The following is a 27,527-nucleotide window of genomic DNA, read 5'->3' as shown; positions in this document are numbered from 1 at the left end:
TATCACCGTCCCCTAGATCATGTATCTATCTATAGGCTGTTTGTATGCAAAAATGTTCGCTGATCCTGGCTTGAAACTCTACCACGTCTATGCTTATGATCGTCAGTCGTCACCGCACAAACAGTAACTGACATCGTCAAATCCATATAAGAAACACAGTCCAGTAACCCTACCCCCCCCTCCCCTCCCGTCATATATAAGTGTTTTCGAGGAACACTGTTTTAAATACGTCAGCAAGAATGGTAGAAGAAGAGTAATGAAATATTATTAGGTATTGTTATAGATCGACAGAAAAATATTAATAACACTGAAAGATAACCATGATCAAAGTGGTAGTCGATTATTTTTATATTTTAATTATTACAAAAGAAATAATATTACAAAGATACATTAGACAATTAATTATATGCAATTTAAAAATATGTATAATATACTATTCTGAAATAAATTAAATTACAGTATTTCCTACCAACAATAATATGAATTCAGCAACATAGAATAAAACATTTTAAACGAAGACTATTAGCGTCTATTCGTTTTTTTAAGCCTACAAATTACAATGTATTTTGGGAATAAAACCCAATACTGAAAACATAATATATGTATAAGACCTAAAAATTTAATAGTAGATATTATTGGATGGTAAATATTATCTAATTAACAATACGGTTTATCTCAACGGTGAAACTGTTATCCTCTCTGAATAATACATCCAAGCTTTTTTTTTCTCGATTTGTTTGGCAACGTATTTTATATCTTTATCGTCTGTCCGACTATATGATAATATCCCTATAGTCCAAATTACAGCCAATAACAATCTATCAAAACTGTAACGAAATATTAATTAATAATTATTATGTAATCCAAAATATAATGTAGGTAGTACCTAAATCCATATTATACAACTTAACATACCTCATTAATTTTGGAGACCATAACATAATTAAGAGACATGAGGATCCTGGGAATCCCATATTTGACAAAAATCGATCAAATTGTCGAGATTTCAATGAACAATAATTTTCATTAACCAAATAATAATAAAAAATCTGTAGAAAATTTACTAATTACAAAACTATTTAAGTTGAAAATTCTGTACTAAATATTTTACTGTACATTTCATTTAAGTTTACTTTGTAGTTTGTATGTATATAGGTATTATTATATTAAGAAAAAAATTGTCTTTTGATAGAATAACTTATTTAAATTTAAATAAACAACAGTCAAATACCTTAAGAGAAGATGTATGTGATTATGTAACCCCAAAACACAAAGAGGTACATCTCCAGAACCCAGTTTAGATGGTTTCCAAGTGGAATACAGTAGGTAGTACGTACTAGGCACATACCTCCGTTTTTTTTCATTAAATAAATATTAACAAATTTTAAATAATTTGAAAAGTAGTTTTAGACTAATTAAAAAAGTTTCAACACTTATTTTTAACTTTTTAAACTATTAATATTTTAACTTTGGGAAAATCGTAAAAACCCCTTATTATAATAAATATTATAAATTCTTTAAATGATCTGTTATTTATTTAAAAATTAACTAGATACCTATACCGTAAAAGTTTAAAACTCAAATTTAAAATGTATTTTAATATTTTATAAGCGTAGGTACTATAAAGTTAATATATATTATATATTATGTATATTAATTTGGAAACTCATATTAAATTTTCAAAATATTATAAAGGTACTATAAGAATTGTTTCATACTCAAACTAAATACCAATTCAGAAAATCATGAGATTTTAAGATATTAACAAATGACAATGTAGGTACTAGGATGTTAACTTATGAAATATTTCATGTCAATATTTTAAATATTTAATGAACATAAAATGATAAGTAGGTACCTACATTTAATGTCTAAAATAGCATCAAAAGCGATGTACAACTACAGTACTGCAGTATTCTAATTTAATTATATTAAAGTATAATAGGTAGGTACTAAGTACTAACTGACACGCTTCAGTAGAACACGTCAACGATGAACCTAAGCGAATCGGTATCTGGGCAATATCTCTCATTTACAGCATTCACCAGCTATCTATAATGCTATCTTTTACAGTAGGTACCTACACGCCATATCATAAAAATAATTATAAAAACAACATTTAATTCATGAACTGTTGGTTTCTGTAACTTTTTTTTAACTTAAGAATAGTTTTAATTACTGTAATCAAATTTTCTAAACGAATTATGGTGTAAAAATCGTAGTTTAACTTATACATAGTTACTCGTAATTTATAACAAATCTTTAATTCAATTTCCCATTCAATATAACCCAATTACTATTTGCATACTATCCAAATTTAATGACATAAAAATAAATAGTTAATGAATAAAAAAATTAAATTAAGATAATTCTCTAGCCTGAATATTGCAATTTTTTAAACAATATCAAATTAAGACGTGTAATTCTTGTATATTTCCACCCATTTTCTTTACTACCTTAAGTTAAATAATTCATAAGAAAAACAAAAAGTTTATATTACTTACAATTATGTTAATTGATACTATCTCTAAAACTTCTATAATTATAATTTATCCAAACGTGCACTTATACATAAAAAAACATTAGAATACGTGCACGTTCTAAAAATGCAGTTATAATTACACTATACAAAAGCCTACATACCAATTATGTAAAGTGTGCCTAAATAGTATCATATTAATTTCAATTAAAACTTAGTACAAATAATAAAAACACTTGAATTAAATTAAAGCAAGCCCTAAATCACAATAATATTTTTCAAAAATCTGATTTTTATGTAAATGTTTAAAAATGTGCATAATACCTATCATGAAAAATACATTTCCTAAAATAGGTATGAAACGTAATTCAATAAAAAAAAGTAGATCTGTGGATTATTTACTATATAGAACTTAAAATTAAATTAAATACAATTTCTTCATTACTTAATATTTACACAACATCATATTTTATGCATACATAATTTACTTAAGATAATGCTATTACAAATATTGGCCTTAACAAATTTTAAAACACTTAAAAATCTATATTAGAAAATTATAATAATTATAGGTGTTATATTATAATGTTATGTAAATAAATAAATAATAGTAGTAGGTACTTAAAATTATGAAAGATACCTTTATTTTAACCAAAAAATTTACAGAAGCTAATAAAAGAGATATCATTCTGAATCAAAAAAATACAAAACAAATTGTATTACCTACTAACCAATGTTTGTTCATTCTTCGAACAACTTAAACTCTGGGTCGTACCTACATTTTTTAAAAATATAATGTGTTGATAGAAATATTTTAAAAGTTGAATAGATGTTTTAAAGTTTATAAAAGAATAAAGTATAGGAATGAACAGGCACGAGGACAACGAGAAACATGGCAACGTGAACGTCGTGAAAAATGTACAAAATAAATAACAACGTAATTTTTAAATATGTTAAAAATTATTTTAAAAAAAGTGTTTATTCAAATAATTTTCAAATGAGAAACTTAAATCAACCTATCTGTCCTAGGTATTTAATTTAATTATAATATAAATTAAATAATTTACTTTACCGGTTTGAGTCCTGTTATCTCAGTAATATCAATTGCTAACACAATCATAAATGATATAATCCACATGGAGCAATGCAAATAAAAGAGTATAATTTCAGCATAATATATGTTTAGATTCCACAAATATATCTCAGGAACTTCCTGCCAAAAGTCAATCACTCCCTTAAAAATAAATATTTATATTTAATTACACGATACAGAGTTATTGCACAAAAAAAATGTTTATCGTTAATTATTCATTAGTTATTACGTTTAAAATAGATGAAAGTAAGACAATTTTAGTAAATTTGAAATAACAATCAGGCAATCCACATAAGTTACCAATCCGCTCAATTAAAACCCCAACTATCGAAGGTAAATATAAATAACATGATGCAAGTGTCCAATTCAAAATTATCCTGAAATAAATACCTAAAACAATTGGATTATTAAAATTTAGTTAGACATAATATATCTACATTCAAATATAAATATACAAAATGTAGGTACTATAATAATTAGTTGGTATAAAAGAATTACAAATTGTTATACAATATATTATATTAAGCATAGGTACACCATTATCATAATATTTAAGATAAGCGAAACAAATTATGGTATATCAAAACGCATAATCTTTTATTTAAAATATCGATATAATATAGTTTGTAGAAAATATCTTAAAATTGTATTAATTTTGAACACGTAAAATTTAAAATATCAAATTGGTTGATTTTACAAAATAGATTATTTATTCATATAGAGCATATTATTGTGGGCAAAACTACATTGGCAACAGGCATCTAAAGTAGGTACCTGCTAGGAAACGTCTACTCTGACATCCCTAAGTGTAAAAATAATTAATAGTTTTCTACTAGAAACTTCCCTCAAAGTTAAAGATCAGTGCATTTTTTCTAATAGAAGTAGTGCCTTCAGACACTGGAAAAAAACATATCATTGTAAAACCAATACATTCATCTCTCAGCTTACTATCGAAAAAAATTAAACACTTAAATGTAAACGAAGTAAAACACTATTTAAACACCTACTACAGAAGTTTTATTATTTATTATGATTATTATAATACACATGACACGTATTAAATAAACAGTTCCTATAGGTAGGTAGACCCCCAATTCGCATAAAATTAGTTTATGAGTGTACATATAATATTTCAACACGGTATAAAACTTTATACTTTAATTTAAAATTATATTTTTTATTAGAATTCAGGCTTCAGCTACCAAGGTATAGAAGGAAACGGTTAGTTGGAACAGGTTTATATGTGTGGCTGACTAATGACGATAAAAAAATGTATGCTTGGTCAAAAACTTGAAAATGTAATACAAGGTTCCTCATAAGTTTTTATTAGTGGAAATTAAAAAAAAAATTGAGTGTAAATCCACAATACATTTTTATGAGCGTTTGAATTCATAATTTTGACAAAATTCGTAAAAATCATGAAAATTTGAAAATTATTTTGAGTTAGAAATTCATGAAAATTGTTCTTTTTATATCTACGACTTTAAAATTGAATACAAGATTCCTTATAAGTTTGTCAACCTTAATCAAAACAAAAATTCTAGCGGAAAGTCAAATTAAATTTTTATGAGCGTTTAGAGTTGAAATTTTTACATTGAATATTCACTTCATTTCTCATATTATAGCGATTTTCTTATTTTGTTGTAATTCAAAAACGAATAACTACAGATATTTGAAATTTACACCATATATTTATAATAACAATTCATATACTTGATAAAACATTTTGACTTGTTTTGAGCTGTTTATTATTTTTTATAGTATCTTAAATTAAGATGGTCGGCTATTTACAAATCATTGAAAGTCAATTTCTAACATAGATTGTGGAATTCTAAAAAAAGAGATACCAACTTCTGTTTGATTATTCATGTAAGATAAAGTGATAAATAATTAAATAGTATATGGGATAAATAATTCTGAGTTAAGACTATCTGTCAGCCTATATTACTAAATATATTTTTTGATTTTATTGCTAATTATTTTACTATGAGACAGAAAAAATTGCATTTTAAAACGTCATTGTGTGTATTAAATGTAATAACACACATTAAAAGTTTCAAGCACCTACCCACGAATAATACTTTTAAATTACAACAAAATAACTAAAATTGTTATTCTTGCAGGTTTAAATATCAAATTTCGTTCTAATTTGAACTTAAAATATGTAAAAAAAATTGTGTTTATAATATATTTTTTTAGAATTTTCGCTTACAGAATTAACAACTTATGAAAATCTTATTGATGGACAGTGACCAAGCCGACTGATGCGTCGAGAAACCTAGGTTAAGGTCAGTACTTCTCTCCGGGCAGATATCTGCCTGGAGAGAGGCTGCCATCCGCCGACCAGGCATGGCAAAAACTTAAGGGTGCCCAATTGAAATTTTGCCAAATACGAACATCTACGAGTTAATAAAACCTACGGTACCAAACCCCACCAGTTCTACAGTAACCCCCTACCATCTCATCCCTCACAATTTCATCCCCCCCAAAAAATCTCATTTTATATTTTCAATCCTTAACTATAAAAATTGATTATATTATACATTTTTAACTATATATGAAGTAATTTGCAAATTTTCGACGTTTCAAAGAATTATATCAAACTTTGAATTTTAAATAAGTACTTATAAAAGAAATCAATTCTATGTATGATTGATATTATTTAATTGCTGTCATAAAAATTTATGAGAAACCTTAAATTACATTTTCAAGATTTTTGACTGAGCATAAATTTTTTTATCAACAATAATTACAAAAAAATAATAAAAATTGAAAAATTGTCATGGCTATAAATAGTTTTAAAAGAGTAATAATATTTACGTACGCCATACACGTCGTGTCTCGTATTAGTGATATTTAATCTATTCTGAGGTATAACATAATATATTATATTATAAAATACCCAAGATCGAAAAAATAAATAAAACTACAATAACATCTTGAACATTACACACAGATATATATAATATATAATAATTAGAATAACAGCCGACTCCATATACAACAACGTTATTGAATTATGATGCCCAACGCCATTTGTCACTTGAGCAATGTTTACAAAATAACTCAATAGATAAGATACCTACACATATTTATATGATATGTTTATTACAAATATAATGAATATATGTATATTATCACTCTAGCAATTTCGCCCTTACCGACTCCAATATTATCCAGTAGTCGGTTATCTAGTTATTATACTATATATCTGTGGCATTACATCAATATATCATGAATTATGATCCTTTCGTGATAAAAACATTACCAAAATGCAGTGTCGTAAATAATTCACATTTACTTGAATCATAATTATAAATAGGTATATGAAGTATTAAAATGATGAACTTGTAATTTCTTAAATTTGATTAACCGATGAAATCCATTACCTAATTATTTTAGTTCGCTGTTTCCATTTTATTATGCTACGTGCTATGAATTATAATATGCGTAACCTTACCTACTTATTATTAAGTATAATAACAAAAGAAATTTCTCAGTAACATTATTTTAAAAATTCATTTTTATATTTTCAATCGATTGAATTGTGTAACTTAAAAATACAAATTATTTATACCCCTACTTTACTGCTTACACCAAGTGTGGTTTTTGTGGTAGATACTTTTCGTAGTGATAGTACCGCAGTGCCTTACTGCCACAGTGAATGCATTGTCTATTTTTTTTTTATAATAGGTAGATCAACTCTCCTTCAGGCTTCACTACTAAATGTTTGAATGTAGAAGTGTACTACTGATAATAAATAAAATATAAAAATTTTGCGATTTTTGAAGCACGTTCAAAATATTGAAATACTTATCTATTACAATTGAATATCCACCAATAACCTATAGGTATAGATATTTACGTATAGCCTATAGGTAAATTATTATTTATTACAGTAACTATAATAATATTGTCATTTAGTATAATTAGTTAGTTACTTACAACCAAACACTATTGTGTTAATTTGTACGTTTTCTATTAAATACCATATTACCTAGGTACTGTGTAAAATACAATATCTAATCAGGGAAAGACTAGGTAGGTACTGATCAAATTACTAAAAATCTCAAATCCTTACATTAACGTATACTAGCCATACCTACTTAAATCCTACTTCAGATTACGAAATTAAAAAATATACGTTGCTGTTTAAAATTCAAAGAGTTTATAATGAGTTCATCGGCAATGCCATTAAAAAAAAAAGTAATCATAGATCAAAATTGATTTTAATATCAGGAGAGCTAATATTTTATAATTGAATTAAATGGGTATAGACTATAACTTAGTGACTATTTTAAATGTTTCTTTTTGTTTTCTAACTATTTAATTCAAAAACTTTTCACTTATTTTAATTTATTAAGTGGAACTATAGATAATTATTATTGTCAATAATTCTCCATAATAATGCTTCTCTAATTTCCGACTATATTTTCTTTGAGAGCATAATTGATAATTTGATAACAATTTCAAATATTTCAGATTCATAACACACAGCAACAGCAACAACGCTGATTCGCGACTTACGACTACTTACGAGATTGTAGTAAATCATTATCGGACGGCAGCGCAGTGTTCAAACCGGCGAGGAAACGGCTGAAACGCAAGATGGACACGATTGAAACATAAATGCCAGCGATCACAGCGATCATTGCTATCGGTTTATAACAGCTGTTACCGAGTCCTCGAAAAACTGTCGTATCATTCGTATCCATCGTCGTCCGCCACACACGAACCATCTGATCCGGTCAAAGATCTAAAATTATATTATATTTGTACACATAATTATATTACGTAGTACCTACTACCTATTTAAAATCGAGATGTATAAACAATATTAAAATATTGTAAGTATAATACCTACAATACTAAAGTATGTCCATCTCGAAAAATAACTATTGTCCTTTATTATTACTATAATATGTAGGTAGTTGTAGGAGCCGACTGAGGAGCACCGGCTCAATTCCTGTCGTTCTAACGGTCCTTCGAAATCGGCGTATGTAAGCAACGATAATCGCCAATTAACAATAAACAGGTTTGCAACAATAACGGTTTCGAGTTTAACTAATTAAATGTTGACTACTTAACTCTAAAATACAATTTAGTGTTTATTAAATAATTCAAAATGTACAAATAGTTATCAGTTATACCTGGACTGCAGGATAACCACAGAATACCATTTTACCATATACCATATTATAACCCAACGGTATAACCGTAGTTAACTGTATTATAAACATTGAGTTTATTTATACATATTCTTACTTCGTGACCATGATTCGCGGTTGAGTAATATAAGGTCTATGGGTATTACCACAGATGAATTAACTTGAAAACCCATCAATCCAGCTTGCAGTAGGGACATTCCAGAAATAAAACGGGATTGTCCCTTTTTTAGTCATCATGTTTTGGAACGATGTTTATCCCGTTTTTAGAATTTTGTCCAGTTATTTCCATACTATTATTTTATGTGTAAAAAATTTTTAAAAAATTTTTAAAATGAAATCATAAACCTTATATTATTAGACAAGAACTATGAAAACAACAGCATTGATAAAGGAGCAAGATGGACAATTATTATTAATCGTGGTATGCGTGAAAGTGGTCTTTCTTAAAAGGAATAAAGTATAAGTTTTTATGAAATTATGAGTATTCTATCGGTAATCGTGTATTGAATATAGATAAAAGTTAATTGATATAATTTGTAATTTGTGCATTGTACAACCATGTCCAAATAAATAATAAAATATAAAATAAAGTTTAAGAAAATGTATAATTTAATTTTCATATTTCAATATATTTTAAGGAAAAAAGATTATTATTATTATTATTATTATTATTATTATATAATATTCTATCAAGCAACTATCATAATAATATTACACAATGAGGAAAAAATAAATTTCAACCGCTTCATTTTAAGGTGAAAGAATTGTCCATTTAGTGTAGTAAAACGTCATTTTCACTAAATGAATACATTTCATGAAGTGGATGTCCACTTCATAAAATGTGCGATTTCACTAAATTGATGCGACATAACATATAACAAATCGCGGCAGCCAGCGACATGAACATACAGCTGATATGAAACTATATATTATATTATTATCTGAGTACGACGAATGTGCCCATGTGCGCAGCCGTGAAAATATTATCACATACTGTAAATAGTATTGTAATTGATATTCAAGATTTTCAAAAAGAAAAATTCAATACGTACGGAAGGTATCGTTTGTATATTGCACCATAGAACACTTTTGTTCTATAATTGCACTAGTGACTTCTTAGAGGCTCAAAATTGACCCGATACGTATCTTCCTTGAAAATCTTGAATGTATTTGTAACAATCTTTGGTATTCTTTATTGTTGTTAATATTCAATGATAATATTATCATACTCATTTTTTATCGTATTGTAAGTATTTATCAGCAGCTGTAAAATATCAATAATATTATTATATTTTGTATTTATGTTCTTGTTTATGTTGATAGTTGTTAAATTAATTAATTAATTAATATATATGATATTCTCGTTAACGATGTTAGGACGACTACGATAATATTATATTATTATTTATACAACGAGGGATATTCAATAGATACACGTTGGCGTTTTAATTAATCGGATGCTGGCTGTAATTTCTGTTTGTTGTTAGAGAACAAGCGAACATTGCCAATATGAACTTTCAGAACACCCCAAACATCTATGGCATCGACTTGAACTCCGATAATAATGATGAGTGAGTGTGTATTTAATATTTATAGTTATGGGTCGAGTGGTCAACTTTTCTGTTGTAAGACTGCTTTTAATGGGTTGCTTACAAAATTCTTTCTACTGAGGATTGCAAATCATCCGAGCTGAAAACTCTGTGTATCTTTTACTTAGAAAGTGGAATTACTCTCCTCCTGAATGCCTATTTAGTGGCAACTGGTGAGAGCGTTCTAAAGACTACAACATTTTTATAATTGTAAATATTTTATTTTTAAATTTTGTTTTGGGAAAATGTGGAAGAAAATGCATAGAAAAAAATTAATACATGTATTATGAATATTTTTTCTGGCTACTCAACTTTATAAGTACAGTTATCAGCTTTTACAATTTATATAAACTTTAATTTTGTAATTTAAACTTGATTCTAAACATAATTGTACACTGTATAAATGAACAATTAAAATGTAATATTATCAATTTATTTATGATTTATTAGTTTTAATTAAATCCTGATAAAGTATTTCTGTATAGCTAAATAAATAAAGGATAACTTCCAATACTAACTCCTTCCAATTTCAAGTTTAACAAATTGGCTACATATAACATATATAATCAATATTGGTTTATTCAGCGGTAAAACAAATGTAACCTTTGAGAAGCAGTTGCTTCTTGTTTTTTTTAATATTTAATGTTGGGTGGGTGGTTGCTCAATATAAAAGAGGAAAATAATTATTAAATAATAGGTAATTAAAGTAAATAGTAATACTAATAGTACTTGTGTTTATTATAAATTATCGGTGGGTTGGTAGTGTGTCAATTTTAGGTTGCTCATGGGTTATTATAGGTTTGTCTCTCCACTATGTTCATGTAAAAACTATAGGCATTGAGCATAGTCATGTCTAGAACTATTTCACAGAACTTACGGAGTTATTGTTAAGGGAGTCCCTTTATTAAGGTTTAACTTTCTAATCTCTTTACTAATCTAATTGAATAAATTATGATATTTTAAATCTCTGTTTAAATGCATGCTAAAAATATTATTTTATTATAAATTTAAAAGAAACATTTTTTATAACCACAAAAATTAATATATAATTGCATTGCATTTCATTCAAATCTTTATTCTAGTCCTAACAGGCAAACATATTCAAGTGAATTTCATCAAGGACCTAATCAAGATAGAAGGGATGTTATTATCCGTAAGTATAAAATAAATTTGTTCTTATATTTTTGAAAATATAAATTTATCCATATTCTAATTACATATAGCCCCAGAACTTCAAATAGAAACACACTATGACCGAAGTTTAACTGCAGCACATAAGGTGATATAACTTTCATTGTCTATCATTAAAAACTAAGCATTTTTTAAAAACAAATTATCTTATAAAAAACTTGATTTTATTGATTACAAAAATAACAATTTATACATTTACAAGCACAAAAATCTATCAAACAGTGGTTAATAAACTCAACACAAACAAACTTTAAACCGAATGACGCCAATCATCATCTTAAGATGGCACAAGTTTATTCATACAGACTGTATAGTTCTGGAAATTGTGTAGAACATATTTATTTTTCGTATTGATATTGTATATGGCTTGTGTCTTATATTATGAAATATACATTCTAAAATACTTCATCCTGTTTCATTATTTTCAGAGATTTTATATGCAGTCCAAACTCCTAATAATCTATTGATTTATTACTATTTTTTTTTTTTTTTAAACCCCAATTTTTCCAGTGTAGAGACAAGTAACCTCCAATATGATATTCTGAACGTGTTAATGTAAGAAAGTTACCTATGGTGTAAATGTATGGAAATGGTGAAGTTAATATATATTTTAGTATTGTAATAAACAATTAATTTAATTTCACACATTTCTAAAACTATAGTGTTGTATAATACTTTGTAAAAATGTGCAGTTGAATAGTTTTATAATTAATCATGTGTTCTTTTAGTATTTGGGAGATGGACTTCGTGAAGCTACTGGACGCACAATATATGAAGAAGGCGTTTTTCATTCAATACCACTTATTTTTTTAAAGTTAAATTTGATGCCTGGACAAATTCTGCCTATTATAGCTCGTTCTTCAGATGTTAAACTTGTATTAAAATATGCCATATTCCGTAATCGTTCATTTGGAGTTTGCTACAAACTGTAAAACATAATATATAATTAGTTATTCACTTATAAATTATGATATAAAATTATAATTTTTTATTAGTAATGAAAATAAGCGGACATTTGGAACAATTGCTGAGGTTTATGAACATTCTGTAGAAATAGAAACTTCTCAGTCATTTCAAATTAAAGCTATGGGCCATCAGCGATTTGAAATTATACAAGTCAATCAATTTCCTGAAAGGTAATTAATAATTATTAATTATTAAAAAAAACTTAATTGCATTTGCATATATTATGTAAAGTGTTTACAGCCCACAGTTAAGGTGTTATAAAATATATTTATGTAGACATAATATATTTTAATGGAAATATTCAAATAGTGTAATAGATATGATAATAAATATTATTTACTCAGCTTAGTAATTCCTAAATTATGTTACCAGTCAATGGCAACCATTACAGTTGAACTAAAGCTATTATTCTTTACAGCTAAAGAATATTGTTTGTAGTTTAGTACACAATCCAGTCTGAAATGTTATAGTTGTGAAACATGTAAATACCGACATTAATATACTTAAAAATAGACAATTGAGACTTTGAGATTGTTAATTTTTAATTAATTATTAACAAATAATATTTTTTTTTTTTATTATTTAAATATATATCAATACTTTGGTTTTGAAAACAAAAATAGGGGACAGAGACTAAAAATGACTTTTGCACATAATATCACTATAGAAATCAGTTTACTAGTGTGAAAGAGTTTATTTTTATTTCAATGAAATTATTTAGTTTAATGATAATTTATCTTTTTTTTTTCTAGTCATGAACAATCACTTGCTTTGGCTACAATCAAAATCATACCAGATATTACATTAACTCATCCATATAATAAATTGTGCTTACATCCAAAGAAACGAAATATGAGCCATGGTGAAATGTAAATAAATTTGTACAATATTTTATAAAATATGAACAATTTAAAATTAACATATTAATATTTAATATTATGTTTTTGTAAGGTGTCGTAAAAGAGACATGTGGCAAACTCAGTGGCCAGATTGGGTTTATAAACAGTTTGATGTCTATGAATTGGCATCTCGCCTTTCCAAAAAAGTTAAAATGTTATGTAAGGCTTAATTATTGAATTATTTTTTAATATTTTATGATGCATATTATAAATTATAATAAGTACAGTATTGTAACACTTATATTCGATTTAAAATTTTTAAATAATCCTTCAATTGTATTTAAAAAGCACACAATATTGATTGCATGTAAATTACATTGAGGCTTGCATGTACCATACAAAAAATGTTTGTAAAAATTTACAACTGATATTCAAGTATTTTTGTGTTTTATTTTATTTTAAAGATAAAGATGTTAAAATCTCAGATGACCCAAATTTGTTATCATTTCAAGTGATGAGACTTGGTATATTTAGTCAAGAACAAGTAAGCGAGTTGCTTGGTATTGAGTCAACAAACCTACGACTTCAATATGAACTACAGTATTGGAATAAAATTGTAAGTAATGTAAAGGAATTATAGTAACTACAATGCCTTATCACTTTTTCATTATAGCAATCAATGCAAAAATTCATGTGTGCTCGATCTGGGTGTAGTGCTCCAGTGTGCAATATGAGCAGTGTGTTTCCGATGTCTCCTGAAGGACCACAGGGTACTTATTGTAACTCTTGGGGGAAAATCCATGACATGATTACAGTAACTCAACTAGATGATGATTTAGATGTGATATCAGTAGGAAGTCCATCAACTGAATGCTGCTGGTTCCCTGGGTATATTAAAACATTATTTTTGTTATAAGCCATTACTCATTAGTCATTACTGTAATAACTGATTTTTCTGCAGGTATAAATGGACAATAATTTTATGCCCAAACTGTCACAACCATTTGGGATGGAGTTATATGGCTGATGAGAATTTGTCTCTAACACCGAGATTATTCTATGGATTAACTGTAAGCGCCATAACTTCTATTAAAGACTACTTAGTGCCAGGCAGAGAAAGACTCGAGGAAGTCAATGATGGAGAAATGTTAGTAACATTTTAAGAAATCTTTTTAATTGTCTTATTATGTCATATACAAGTAAAACGTATGTTACTGGGCCATAAATATATAGCATGTTTGCTGGTATACATACATTTCAAAATATAATTCAAGAATGTTTAGTTTGTCAAAGTAAAATTTAGGTTTAGTTTTAAATATTTTACTCATTCATTGAATCTTAGGTATTTTTGAGTTATTGTTTCATAATTTATTTCATTAAAACAACTAATATATCATAATATTGTATATTAGTAAAATAAAAATTTTTTTGAAAAAATAAGAAATTATTAAAATTAAGATTTTCTCTATAAATAACATTATTTATCCATTAAACATTTTTTATTACTTTAATCAATGTATTGTTTATATTTGCAAATACTTTTGTATGATAGTATTTTGTATAAAAATTATTATTAAGTACACCTATTGATGAAATTATTGATAATACAGAATTCATACTACTTATGTCCAAAAAATGTAATATTTGAACATAAATTATGATATGTTGCTATAATTATTTACAATATTACAACAAGCAAGCTATTCCTGTATGTTCAAAAATATGTATTTAACATACAAGTAACTAAAATATTATTTAAAAAATTTTAAATATAATATACATGATATTATAATTTATAATACTAACAACTCAACTGTAATCATGTAAAGAAAGATTGTGTCAATACTTTGTTGTATTATAAATCCAATCATAATTTATAATGTTACTAAAATAAAATAATGTACCTACTATAATTTAACTTTGGTATAATTCAATAAAAACAATGATTGTACAAAAATAATAAAATAGTTACATATTTACAATAAAATATTGTCAGTTATAATAATTAATAATAATAATGGTACTGCTGATGTCTTGGTGCGATTCTAAATTGTCTTGCGATATTAATAACCGAATCAAATACTAATGTTTTAGCATTTGAATTAAATGCATAATCTACATGGCCAAATTTATCATGAGGAATTATTATATTTTGGTAGACATTTGGCAGAACCGAGATCAGCTTGTGTATAGTCTAAAAACAGAATAACATAAAACAATTAGTCTTTAGGGGATTGGTGGTGGACAGTTAACTTTTTAAAATTAATTTGAATTTGTTAATGTGTCGACTTGAGATCGGCCAGTACACTTTTCCCAGTTTCAACCGTCCCCCTCCCCACAACTCTCCTCAATTAAGATCAGTTTTCTGAAATCTTATCGCATTATTATACAGGTTGATCGGTTGGATGGTCAAAAAGTGCATACAATTAGCAAGGTTACAAGGTTACAATTAGCAATAAGCAAAAATGATTTACCGTTCACTAGCGCACGCCGAAGCGGTGACTTGACCAAGAGCTCTCTTCTATTTCTTTTACATACAGTCACACACACTAATGATCACTTACTACTCACTCATTTACAAGGCCCACGGAAACGCATTTGAAAATTGCCTATTTTGAACACCTTGAAAACAGTCCGCCGCCAATCCCCCAAATAGGTAGTTAATTTTACACTTAATAGTTTAAAAAAAATAATGTATCATTAATTATTTTCGGGTGTCAGGTTTGATCATGTTCAGCAAGGATTTCAATAACTGAATCAAATGTGTATTCTATAGGTACCTACTACTTAGAGGTCTGGAATAATAATATGAAATTAATAAATTTAAATTTGCAACCGTCTAAATTATGCCTGCGTATCTTTGCAGATAGGCAACTAACGGTACACCACGGTTGTCACTCGTAATTATTTAGGTTCCTTGAGTCGTAATTTATATTTCATAACGTCACACTCGCACAGCTCCTCTACCGCAATATTATTGTACTTTTCGATGAGGTTATGATTATTATTTACTATCTATGAAAATCAGATGTTACGTTGAGTTTTTTAACTGTTCGATACACAACATGCTAGGTTAGTAGGTACCTAGGTATTGAAAGAAATGGCGTTATAATATCATCGGTGATAGTAAAAATATTATACATCATCTTTCAATTCCGAGGGTAATTCCAGACAAAATTAACGACACTAATCTATTTAAACATTTTATAATTGTCTTGTACTGATTTTCTACACTTTTGATATAGCCAAATAGGTACCACGCCGCAAGATCTTACACATTTGTCTATTTTTTTCCAATTCCATATTCCCCTATCTCATCCTAATCCAATTTAAGAACAGAATAGTAGCACTGGTCTTCACCAGAAAAACAGCGACTATGACGGTATTAGTTATACCGTTTTATAATAATAATGTACATAATATGTAATTCATTCATTATGTTCATCAAATTTGACGTTGAGCTGGTCGTCATAAAGTTATGGCATTTAAAAGATATAAATATAAGATAGATATAAGCTGATAACCGACTTACACCACTGTCTACGACCTTGTCGTTTTTGCTGTAGTATAATACAACGGGTGACGTGACTTTTCGTAGATCGTATTCCGGTGGTTCGGGTTGACCGTATTTTTCCAAATTTTTATTACGTCCTAAATTGTAATGTTGAAATTTATCTGCGAAATCACAACGATATAATATAATTAATACCACGACTTTCATACCGCGTGCAGTTAATAATAATGATAAATCCACAGAAGTGTCGAACACAATATATTAATATATTAAGTAATATTGTATTGTATTACCTACATCCAACATAATACAAAAATTACAATTTTATTTTCTGTTATACATTATGGACATTGTAAGTAAATACCACATACCATAGATACCGGTTCATGCGGTTTTCAAAAAGAATGTTATACATATTATGTATTTTTAAATAATTAATAAGGTACTATACGGTATTGTACAGTAGAAACCATATCTTATATAGGTACCTATAATAAAACCAGTACCTATATCTAATTACTCAGATTACTGCATTATATTGCTTTGGAGTTTGGGTATATTATACGGGTTTAATGGCATACATAAATACAAAAATCCCTGCACAACACTTTCATTTGGTTATAAGTTGCTGGTCCTTTGAATTTCATTGATGTAAACAAGAGTGCCATTTAAATGTATTTAAAAAATAATAAAGGTAGGTACCGAATTTATGTACATATATAATTTATTACATGTGTCATGGTATCATACGTTAATTTGGTTTAGTATCATCAATACTACTTACAACGTGGTTACTTAGTAGTAAGGAGTTAGAGTATATAATATAGTTATAATATTTAAATGGAAATTACGAAAAACGAACATAGACCGGTAATTTTACCAAGTCGCAAAAAACCCGGTTCTTAATTCCAGTTATTTTATGTAAAATTAATCAAAAATAAATTTATTTCATATTGGACCTTCATACTTTGTATTTTATTTTTGAAACTGAACCAAATTACCCTAGACACAAGACGCAGGTGCCTGGCTTCGGGAGGTGAACAGTATTATTACATAAAATCTAATTTTCCACTTTTATAAAGATCATCGTAGTATAAAAATTAATGTTTTTAATGATATTTTATCATAGGTATATTCATGTATAAAACGTACTTATTTTAAATAAATCTCAAAACTAGACAACCTTTTCTTTTTTTTGGAAAAAGTATTTGAATGTTGATACTAACTATTAAATGTCATAACACTTCACAGCTAGGTATGGCATGAAAAACCAAATCTGTTTTTGCTCTAAATTTTTTCTAAGTTGGTAAAGTTTACCTGCTGTTTGACGGTATGAAAATTATAAGTGAATAGTACATAATCTATATACTTACGGGTTTTGATCATTTGAAGTAAATGGTCTATACTGTTCAACGATACTCCCGCTCTTGAGTAAGCCAACTTAAAATCTAGGTTCGTCTGAAATTAAATAAAACCATACAGTAATGTATACAGTGTAAATTATCGGAATATACCTAACCCAACTGCACTAATAAAGTAAAATAAGTTACTCGTCTTGCTAATTAATTACCTGCCGCAATATATTTTATATCAAATGAGTTACACGTATTATGCTCCTAATAATTTAATATGCATAATTGTATGCAGTATGCTACTGCTATGGAAAGTGATCTATTTAAGTGTCTCCACTCATTATTTTAAAAAGTTTTAACTTTCAATATAATTTGATGTCATTTCAAAACAGCATTCTGACACAAAATTATAATATTTTAAGCTTTTTACTTTTTTGAATAACACCAAACATTTTTAGTTTTATATTCCAAAGCAGAATATTATTTGGAGTATTTCGATCTATATAAAGATAACATTTCGGGCAAGTATGAACATTAGTTATAACTAGAACTCTGACTTGTATGCATTAAAAACTAACCAAATGATCACTAAACAATCTCAAATATGCATAAATAAATTTCACTAAACAGTTCAAATATGCGTGAAAAAAGTATGCTCTAAAAATTGAGCAAAAAGACATTTATTTTCTAAATATTTAATTAAAATTATGAAACGCTATCTGCTATAAATACTTTTTTTTTGATATCTTTGTTTTGTAGTAAATTTAAACCCATAAGAAGAAAAATAGAAATCAATTAATATCAAAAATGTATCCTAAAAAGAACTTACTCAGGTATCTAAATAATTATTAGATATGGCACAAAGTAGATTCAGTTTTAATTTTTGAACCACCCCCTGAAATGTATTCCAAGTACGTCTTTGTAGGTACCAACGAGTTAATTTTTTTGAATTAGCTAATTAATTATATAGCGTACTTATTTATTGCTGATTATGTATTCATAATTATAGAATTGTATTATAATTTCTATTTTCCGAAGTAGCTCATATAACATGTATGTACTGTTCTTATCTTATTTCAGAAAATGTCTGACATTTTACTAATAATGTATGCAATTGAACTGACCGCCACCATTGTTGTCTATTGCAATATTGGCGTCCAATATTCTGTGACACTTGTGTAGTATAAATTAGAAAAGTTTAAATGTATAAATCTATGCCTATTTAAAATTAAAATTTACCAAAGATAATATTACGAGATTCTGATGTGTAACATACAACACTTACGGCTTGATGGGAGGTACTCAAGGACTCAAGGTAGCATACAATAAGACGCGTGCATGCCAATAAGTCAAATGTTCCATTTCACGGTTGTTTGACAATGTTATGTAAAAAAAGAAAAATATCCTATGTGGTTGTTTATTGTTTTAACTATCAAAATATGAGAGTTTTCAAATTTTAAATTCTATTATTTGTGAAAAAAAATGGAAAAGCCAATATGTATAATAGGTGTGCATTGAATCAATAACAGGCGGTTTTTTCGTTTTCGAAGTCCGAAAAGTAATGATTTTGACTTATTCTATTTGATTTTATCCTCGTATACAGTCCAAATAATAAACAAATATACACAATTATGTACACAAAGTTGACGTGTTACCCGCAAAATGTTACGACTTTTGAAATACTTACAGTAGAGTTTCCAGAAGTGTCTAATCCGAAAAATTCAGACAACAAGGTCACACACGCCTTCAAGAAAATTGATTTTTTATTACAAAACAGCGATATAGAGTTCACTGACCAATGATTCCTTGAAAACAGTTGGTGATTCTTGATGGCCCGTGATATTGCCTGCAACAATGGCGTGTACTGATATTATTACTTTATTATTCAAATGTTTAAAACATCATTCGGGTGCTTTACCTACTACAGAGTACCTTCCTACTCTGTAATTTCCTAGTATTTTATACTGTTATAGAAAAATTGTTATCGTACAAACATTAATGTATACATTCAACATTGTAATTATGCTTTTTTAATAATTAAAAAAAAAACTTTTAAAACTTCAGTTTAATATTATTATCTATCTGCGTATCTAACTTTCATTCGTCGATCAAATAAAATTTAAGTAATTGGCATATATTTAATATTAGGTGGGTATTTTATTCGTAACATCAAAATTGTAATTCCAGTGTTAAAACGTTTGAATTGTAAACTGCCGCAAATTATAAGAAATATATCTTTCGACCATTGATCTTTCAGAATTTTATTTTTTCCTGGATGATATAATATACTCCAAACATATTCTTACAAATATTACGAGTATACCTGAACAAATTTCAACTCGTCATTATTTTTCATACAAAATACAATTTACTCTTAATAATTGTTTATTAAATAGCACTTGTTGTGTACCTATTCACTTATAAGTTATATTATTATATTGAAGATCTTATTAAACGATAACTCAGCTGAAAAAGTGAGTCAATTTCCATGGTTAGAACCGCTAGAGTACCTTAGGGCAAATTCTTAATGGGGCAGAATGTGGTAAAATCGTAAAAATCAATCATCCAAAAGACGCTATATATACATGTCAACGTCCCCGCAGTAAAATAGCTGGGTGTCTATCTAAAGGATCACCACTACAGCGGCACTGTACGCTGGTCACCAGCTAAAATGACTAACCAAGTAAAATTCTCCGAATTGTATGCTTATCCGTAGCAGAAGTGATTTGATGTTGGTGAACGCCAAGAACGGGGCCAGATGATAGCTGACGATGATCTTGTCGTTGTACTCGGGTCTTTCGGACGCGGTGGCCAGCAAAATGGCACTGCTCAAAGAGTACGTCACTACGTACATTTTATCGTACCCGGTATTGTTGCACACGTAATCCATCATGGCCGGCACATCATAATACGCCCATTCGTCAATGCTGTAAAAAAAAAATATATATATTATTATAATAGTATGTAGGTACAGCGGAGTCCCGATGAAACGAAAACAATAATAACTCAAACGTGTTCAATAATAATCATATATTTCTATACGTCATGTCCGAGGTATATTCTGTGTAATTCTAAAAATACATAAGTCGAATTGATTTATATCCTCCTTGAGATTCGAAATATTGAATATGATTTCAAATTTGTGCATTTATAAGAAATCTACAATTTTATAACATCGAACTCGAGTTGAAGGTTGCGGTTTTGGAGTGCGTTAGGTCTTGGGTCCACAGATCCCGGTGAAGGTCTATACTCTATAATGATCTATATGATCTTCGATCAATAAATATAAGAGTCGTGTGGGCACGGCGATGGGCGATTATGTGCAGCTATAGAATAATTTAAGTCATTGAGAGTTTGTTGACATCGAATTTGAAAGTATAGCATCCGAAAAAATAAAACACGATTTTAAAACAGTCAAAATATGATATTCATAAATCGCATAATCAAAAAATAGCAACCATTATAGCAAAACTGTATGTCTACTGTCAGCTGTGTACAGTATATTATATAGTGTAAGTATATAACAAAAAACGAGTAAATGATCAAATAGAATTAACTTTAGGTACCTAATTATAATACCTGTACTACCGTAACTAATTATACATATTGCATATATTTAATGGCATTTAATTACATTTTTCAACCATTACTCATTTCTATTAAACCTTACATAGTTTATAATGTAGGTAGGTACAACGGCCACCTGATGATAAATTGACTATACGTACAATATTTAATTAAAATTCTCGTTATTAATTTATGCGCGTTATTAGATTTTTAGCATCATTTCAGGAACGGAAAAGACTGCGATAGGAACAGAGAAACTCAATTATCGAACCAGACGCTACTCCAGCTAGGGTCCTTAATCCGCGGTCACTAATGATACGTATTACATATCCTTATGATTATATGTTGTGTAACCATCCGCACTTTGACGGTATAATCGCAGAATAATTATGTGGTATAATCGTCATCGTCAATCATTGTTCATACCGCGGCTGTCGGCTAAATATTGTATTATGCACAAAAACCAGACACGAGCAGCATTGCGGTATATGCATACCTATAACCATACAAAGCAAAAAACCAATACCACTTATTAACTATACAATAATGACGTAGTGCGTACCATAGTGTAGTAGACTTGCAGTCGGAAAATCATAAGCGTTTAGGGCCGCAGTACGGTCACTATTTATAACCGCGGTATAGCCGGTATATATGGTCGATGGCCGTTGCCCAGCAAACATTCCGAAGATACTTATAACCGTGTATAACGGTAGGTGTATATGGCTATGCATAAATCTGAGAACCGGTTTTATGCAAAAAAAAAAAAAAAAAGGGACATGCCTTGGTTGACGGGTTTATATACATACCTACGTATATAGTTGTTATATACTAACTGTATAACTCAGACATTAGCTATGTTATTATTGGCACAGAGTTATAATATGAATACAGCTGAAATAACTGCAGTTTAGTTAGTACAATCGTCGTCGACCGGAGAGCATAAAACAATAAGAACCGATCAACTTGTTTGAGCTTTTTAGCCGACAAACTTGAGTCCCGAGGTATATAATATGTATCTGTACGAACAAGGAATACGGATACAATAATACGACCGACTATATTATGATTAATAATGATTGTTTTAACATTATTTCAAATCGACAATTTTAAATTTGCAAACAACACAATAATATCAATCGCACGTATTGCAGTCCACGCAGTAAAATATAGGTAAGTGTGGGGATACGATTCGAATGGAAGTTATTGAACTTCCGTTAACAGGTCGTTATATCCGCATGTGTCGTCTAGCTGAGTCTTACTAACGAGCAACATACCAAAAACTAACTTTACTCCCTCTGTATTCGTACTAGAATTACCAAAATTCCCTAACGCGTAGGGGAGAACTTTATATGTGCCGTATCGTTTTTATTATTTGGATAGCATAAATACAATTATAGTTATTAGTTTGAGAACATTGGGTTTTTTCGTTCTATTTTTTTCATTTAAAATTATTGGTTACTGCCAACAATAAAATAAAAACGCTAAGACACAGATAAAGTTCTTCCCTATACGTTGTGAAATTTTAGTAATTCTACTATAAATATAGAGGGTATAAAGTTGTACAGCACAAAACAATTTTTGCGATGTTGTACATTTGCAAGACGGAGACAACACACGTGAGGGTGGAATCCTCTTAAGAACATGTTTTCGTTAGTAAATGCTAATTCTATGTATATTTATACTATATTTTTTTAATTTACCTGAATTTCCAATATTCCGGATCGGATACATTGAGGTGGGTGTGTTTCTTAGAATATAAGTTCCCTCTAAAATCGCCCATCCAGACGTCGTAACCACTGTTAACCAAAATTGAGGCTACGAAAACCAAAACGGAATTATTTTAAGTTTTTTTTAAGAAACACAGTATTACTAGACTACTTCTAGTGTTACCTACGTAAATCATGATCTCTGTCTCTTAGTAACCATTGGTCGGATGCTCCCATAAGTGCATGGAGAAGTAAAAATGGTGGCCCGCCTTGGCCTTTGATGTGAAATAAGTTAATTATATATCCATCTTCAGTTATTACCGAATGCTTGCTATACGATTGATGACCATGGTTTTCAATGAGTTGACCCTATAAAAAAATTACTTACGATATTATTATTTATAGATTCCTGTATTAGTAACTACATTTTAAATAATTTAATAATGCACTGTTATAGTATGCAATGGCGTAGGCAGAATTTTTCTTATGGGGGAGGGGGCTGATAATTTGTTTACACAGAGTTGGTTTAACTAGGGTTTCACATAAATGTAGCATATTAATGCCGAAGTTTTATCTTAAGTTTTGGTTCCTGTAAGGTTATACAGATTTATATTTTCAGTCAGTAGCCTGCCTACCCAACACCCCCTTGGTTACGCCCCTGATACAACTTCAATATTGAATCAGATTTATCTATTTTTAATTTTGGGTGAAAAAAACACGGATTTTATTGACATGGTATATTTTAGTGAAATTTTTGAACCATTACTTAATTCTACATGGGAGGCAACAAGTGAGAACATTTTTGGAAAGCAACTAATATATAATTATAAACTGCCCGGTCATCGGAAGTGACTACTGACTACTGTATATTAACATTTTATTCTACTGCTGCAAAGGCGGGAGGAAATTCCTATATTTAGGGAGGTAACTATAGTATGCACTGACTTAAATTATTCATCATGGGTAAAGTAACCAGTAACCACTAACCACTAACCGCGTTTTAAAAAAATTTAACAAATAAAGTATAAAATGTTTAATCGATTGAAAAATGTTCTCTTTATAATTTTGAATATTAAAATTAAATACTTCATTAGTGATTATGCACATAATAACTAATACATAATTACGTAAATACATTATTAGACTCTATATTATTACACTATTTAACCGGCGATAAGTAATTAATCGTTTGCACTAAAATTCAAAATGCTTAACCACACAGGTAGTAAATATTGTATGGTAATTAATAATTATGAAATGTAAAATGCAAATAAATTTTATGGTCGTAAGTTATAAGAATTAATTTTTAAATTTAGGTGATCCATATCTTATTTTTGTTTGATGATGATATGATAATGGTCTTAATATTATATTCTTATTATAAGTATTATTATTTTGATTAGAACATATCTCTTATTTTAATCTTTTGGAGCAGTGGCGCAGTGCTAACGCGTGCAGGAGTCTGTAGAAAGTATGACATCACTATACAGGGCCTCGGTGTTCGCTCTTTTTAGTGATTTTATATTATAAGAAACATTTAACTACATAATATATTCTTGATACCTAAGTATTCAGTCGTGTTAATAGTATTGTTAAATCATGGCATAAAATGTTCAGAGTTGGGAGATTGCGTCGCCACAATAACATATTTTTATATTCACTGGTGACCGGTGAACAGAAGTTATAATATTATATGATCATTATTGATCATATAATATAGTAGTATTTATATTTATAGTCAATGGTATTAATGTCATACTTAGGTATTTAGCCAACTGTGATATTGAGCGTATATATACAAAATAAATGTATCTTTGTGTTTCAACTTTTCTTGATAGATATATTTATAATACCTATATTTATATAATATAATATAATATGCATAGGTATTATATCATGAATAAACATAATGATTGTATTAAAAGTTGACACTCATTTATAAGTATTAATGGAAACATTTTTTTTTATATAGTAAAGCATGCATATAAAAAAAAAATTTATTACTGTTTTTATTATTGAAGTTTTTTAATTTTTTACTTTATGAATGACATTGACCGCATACATCTTTCATTTCATAAGTATTTCGAATATTTTTCTGAAAATTTCAATGTATAAAAATCGAATTTAAAAAGAGTTTTTATTATTAGTTATATAGCTCATAACTTGTAAGTAACTAATGTTTATATGGAGGTGAGAAGTGTGCTCGAAAAATTTTGGCTCTTTCTACTCATCTAAGTTTTAAATGTTTACTTATAAATTATAATTAATTCTACCTACTCGTTTGAAATTCGAGTTTTAAATTGTAAGTATTGAAATAATTCTCAGAAAACATTTATCTTTGTAATGAAGAATTCAAAATATACCTATGCTGTCATTTGAAGACGGTAAAAAATAAAAAACAATAACGATAAAAAGTATAATTTTTTTTTCAAAAATATTATTTTGTAATGATTTTGAATTAAATTTAAAAAAATAGTGTTTTCCTTTGAGATAATTATATTGTATATGAACACTCACTGTACTCAAAACATCGGCTGCCGATCCTCGAACAATCAATGAGTAAAATGTCAAAATACCCGCGACAATCGCACCGGCCGACGGACATGGCACCATCGCACGTGCAACGCTAACGCGGGCAGCAGACGTACTCGGACGGAAACGCTAAACTATATAACTGGATAGACTCGAGGCATTATTCGTCTGTGTGATCGTAATAATTTTTTCAGGAGCGATTCGCAGACGCGGATCCTAGACCACGTTAGGTCTATGTTTTCGATGGTGGGGGCAGTTTCAAATTTATCGTCCGCAGCCATATATTAGCCCCTTCCACAAGTGAGTGTCACGAATACTCCAAAAACTTTTCAATTTATTCCCACACTATAAATTATTATTGTTGTTATAATTATTATCATTACGTACCGAAAACCATAATATTAACACATAAAATTATTGTTTATTTCCGACTAACGGTTTTCTGCAGGTTATAATAGTGCTTGAGTGGGAAAAAAATTAGAAGGGGGGTACAAAGATATAAAAAATGCGCGCACTTATTAATATTTAAATGTCTTATTGATTACGATATAAGTAGAAGCGGTATGGTAGATAGTTTTTTTTTAAAAATAAGAGACTGTCCCCCCTCAATTCAAGCACTGGTTTAAATAATAATTATGTAATTATATATACTTTCATTGACCGGCTAACTATACATATTAATATTATTATAGTACCTATATTGCCAATATATTATAATATATTATACTAGGTACCTACATAATTCAGTATATTAATATACCTACAATACATACAATATCCTAATTCATATTTCATCTTTGATAATTTTTTTTATCTTTTATCATCTTAATTTGCTTTATACAGAGAAGTGCTAAAGTGGACTGACGTCACCGACATTTTCCCAGTTGTCAAATTAAAAGACAGATTTTTTAATTGATTTAAAATATAGTTTGTCCAAAAAATGCACAAAAATCTATCTTAAGTATTTTATAATAAAAGAATTGGATAAAAACCTCAATGCAACACTTCTAAAAAACGTATGTAGGTAACAACTATTGTAGAACGTCTCCAATTAAAGGAATGCTACCAAACACGGAGCAAAAACAATTAATTATAAAATAAAATAATTTGAATTTGTCTGAATTCGGCAAAAACCGGTTTACTCTAGGCCGGTCAAAGCCAAGCATATTTATATGTAACTTAACCTTCGGCAGCCACGATGGAGCATCGTAATAGTGCCAAATCCAGTGTTCAAATTTTGCAGTTTTTTATTTTTCGTGTTACTGTACCTAAGACCTAGGCTGTCTCATCACTTAAACTGAGAATATGCTATAAGAATAATAAATATGTACGACTGCAAGAACGTGAAAAAAATATTTATAATCATTAATTGTTTTCCACGCAGGCGAGAAAATATCAAGTAGTACGCTACCTAGATTTCCTTTAGTTAATTACATATATATTTTTTGTTTGATTGAAGTCAATACAAATATTTTCAAGAAACATTAATAAGACTAAATTTATCATAAATCCTTCAGAGTAAAATATATTG

At 28.4% G+C, this 27,527-nt stretch overlaps 3 protein-coding genes across 6 annotated transcripts; 1 reads left to right on the top strand and 2 right to left on the bottom strand.

The window, feature by feature from the left end:
• Positions 1–460: 460 nt before the first annotated feature.
• Positions 461–9,897, bottom strand: LOC111028470 (nurim). Of its 4 annotated transcripts, none has more exons than XM_022307118.1 (7): positions 9,793–9,897; positions 8,433–9,030; positions 8,110–8,328; positions 3,802–3,962; positions 3,552–3,713; positions 916–1,049; positions 461–827 (listed from the first exon to the last, which is right to left on the bottom strand). In XM_022307118.1, the coding sequence occupies exons 3-7, from the start codon at positions 8,309–8,311 to the stop codon at positions 671–673; spliced, it is 816 nt and encodes a 271-aa protein (XP_022162810.1). In that variant the 5' UTR covers positions 8,312–8,328; positions 8,433–9,030; positions 9,793–9,897; the 3' UTR covers positions 461–670. The 4 variants fall into 4 exon arrangements, with proteins under 4 accessions (XP_022162810.1, XP_022162808.1, XP_022162811.1 ...); XM_022307116.1 differs by having other exon boundaries at positions 8,437–9,030; XM_022307119.1 differs by having other exon boundaries at positions 8,488–9,030.
• On the top strand, positions 9,866–15,282 carry LOC111028468 (protein cereblon-like). The gene is made up of 11 exons (XM_022307114.1): positions 9,866–9,986; positions 10,118–10,311; positions 11,412–11,482; positions 11,553–11,608; positions 12,249–12,448; positions 12,516–12,656; positions 13,239–13,355; positions 13,438–13,544; positions 13,790–13,941; positions 13,999–14,213; positions 14,287–15,282. Exons 2-11 carry the CDS (start codon positions 10,250–10,252, stop codon positions 14,486–14,488), a joined length of 1,323 nt encoding a protein of 440 aa, XP_022162806.1. The 5' UTR covers positions 9,866–9,986; positions 10,118–10,249; the 3' UTR covers positions 14,489–15,282.
• LOC111028469 (lipase 3-like) lies at positions 15,249–26,180 on the bottom strand. The gene is made up of 8 exons (XM_022307115.1): positions 25,982–26,180; positions 23,653–23,833; positions 23,459–23,573; positions 20,872–21,118; positions 19,879–20,037; positions 18,213–18,297; positions 16,858–17,000; positions 15,249–15,519 (listed from the first exon to the last, which is right to left on the bottom strand). The coding sequence occupies exons 1-8, from the start codon at positions 26,075–26,077 to the stop codon at positions 15,331–15,333; spliced, it is 1,215 nt and encodes a 404-aa protein (XP_022162807.1). The 5' UTR covers positions 26,078–26,180; the 3' UTR covers positions 15,249–15,330.
• Between the last annotated feature and the right edge of the window lie 1,347 nt (positions 26,181–27,527).

This window comes from Myzus persicae, unplaced genomic scaffold (genome assembly GCF_001856785.1).
Source record: "Myzus persicae strain clone G006 unplaced genomic scaffold, MPER_G0061.0, whole genome shotgun sequence".
NCBI lineage: Eukaryota > Metazoa > Arthropoda > Insecta > Hemiptera > Aphididae > Myzus > Myzus persicae.
Note: the sequence above shows the minus strand (reverse complement) of the source record. Positions and strands in the feature narration are given on the sequence as shown.

Bases quoted from the DNA above. Each gene is read 5' to 3' on its own strand.
- LOC111028468 (XM_022307114.1), top strand. From the start codon at position 10,250: ATGAACTTTCAGAACACCCCAAACATCTATGGCATCGACTTGAACTCC. The intron at 10,312-11,411 runs GTGAGTGTGTAT...TCTTTATTCTAG, and splicing joins AACTCCGATAATAATGATGA to TCCTAACAGGCAAACATATT. The intron at 11,609-12,248 runs GTGATATAACTT...GTGTTCTTTTAG, and splicing joins GTTTAACTGCAGCACATAAG to TATTTGGGAGATGGACTTCG.
- LOC111028470 (XM_022307118.1), bottom strand. From the start codon at position 8,311: ATGGTTCGTGTGTGGCGGACGACGATGGATACGAATGATACGACAGTT. The intron at 1,050-3,551 runs GTAAAGTAAATT...AATTTTCTACAG, and splicing joins AGATAACAGGACTCAAACCG to ATTTTTTATTATTATTTGGT. The intron at 828-915 runs GTATGTTAAGTT...ATTTCGTTACAG, and splicing joins TGGTCTCCAAAATTAATGAG to TTTTGATAGATTGTTATTGG.
- LOC111028469 (XM_022307115.1), bottom strand. From the start codon at position 26,077: ATGGTGCCATGTCCGTCGGCCGGTGCGATTGTCGCGGGTATTTTGACA. The intron at 23,574-23,652 runs GTAGGTAACACT...TGGTTTTCGTAG, and splicing joins AGACAGAGATCATGATTTAC to CCTCAATTTTGGTTAACAGT. The intron at 20,038-20,871 runs GTTAGTCATTTT...CCATTGTTGCAG, and splicing joins AATTCGGAGAATTTTACTTG to GCAATATCACGGGCCATCAA.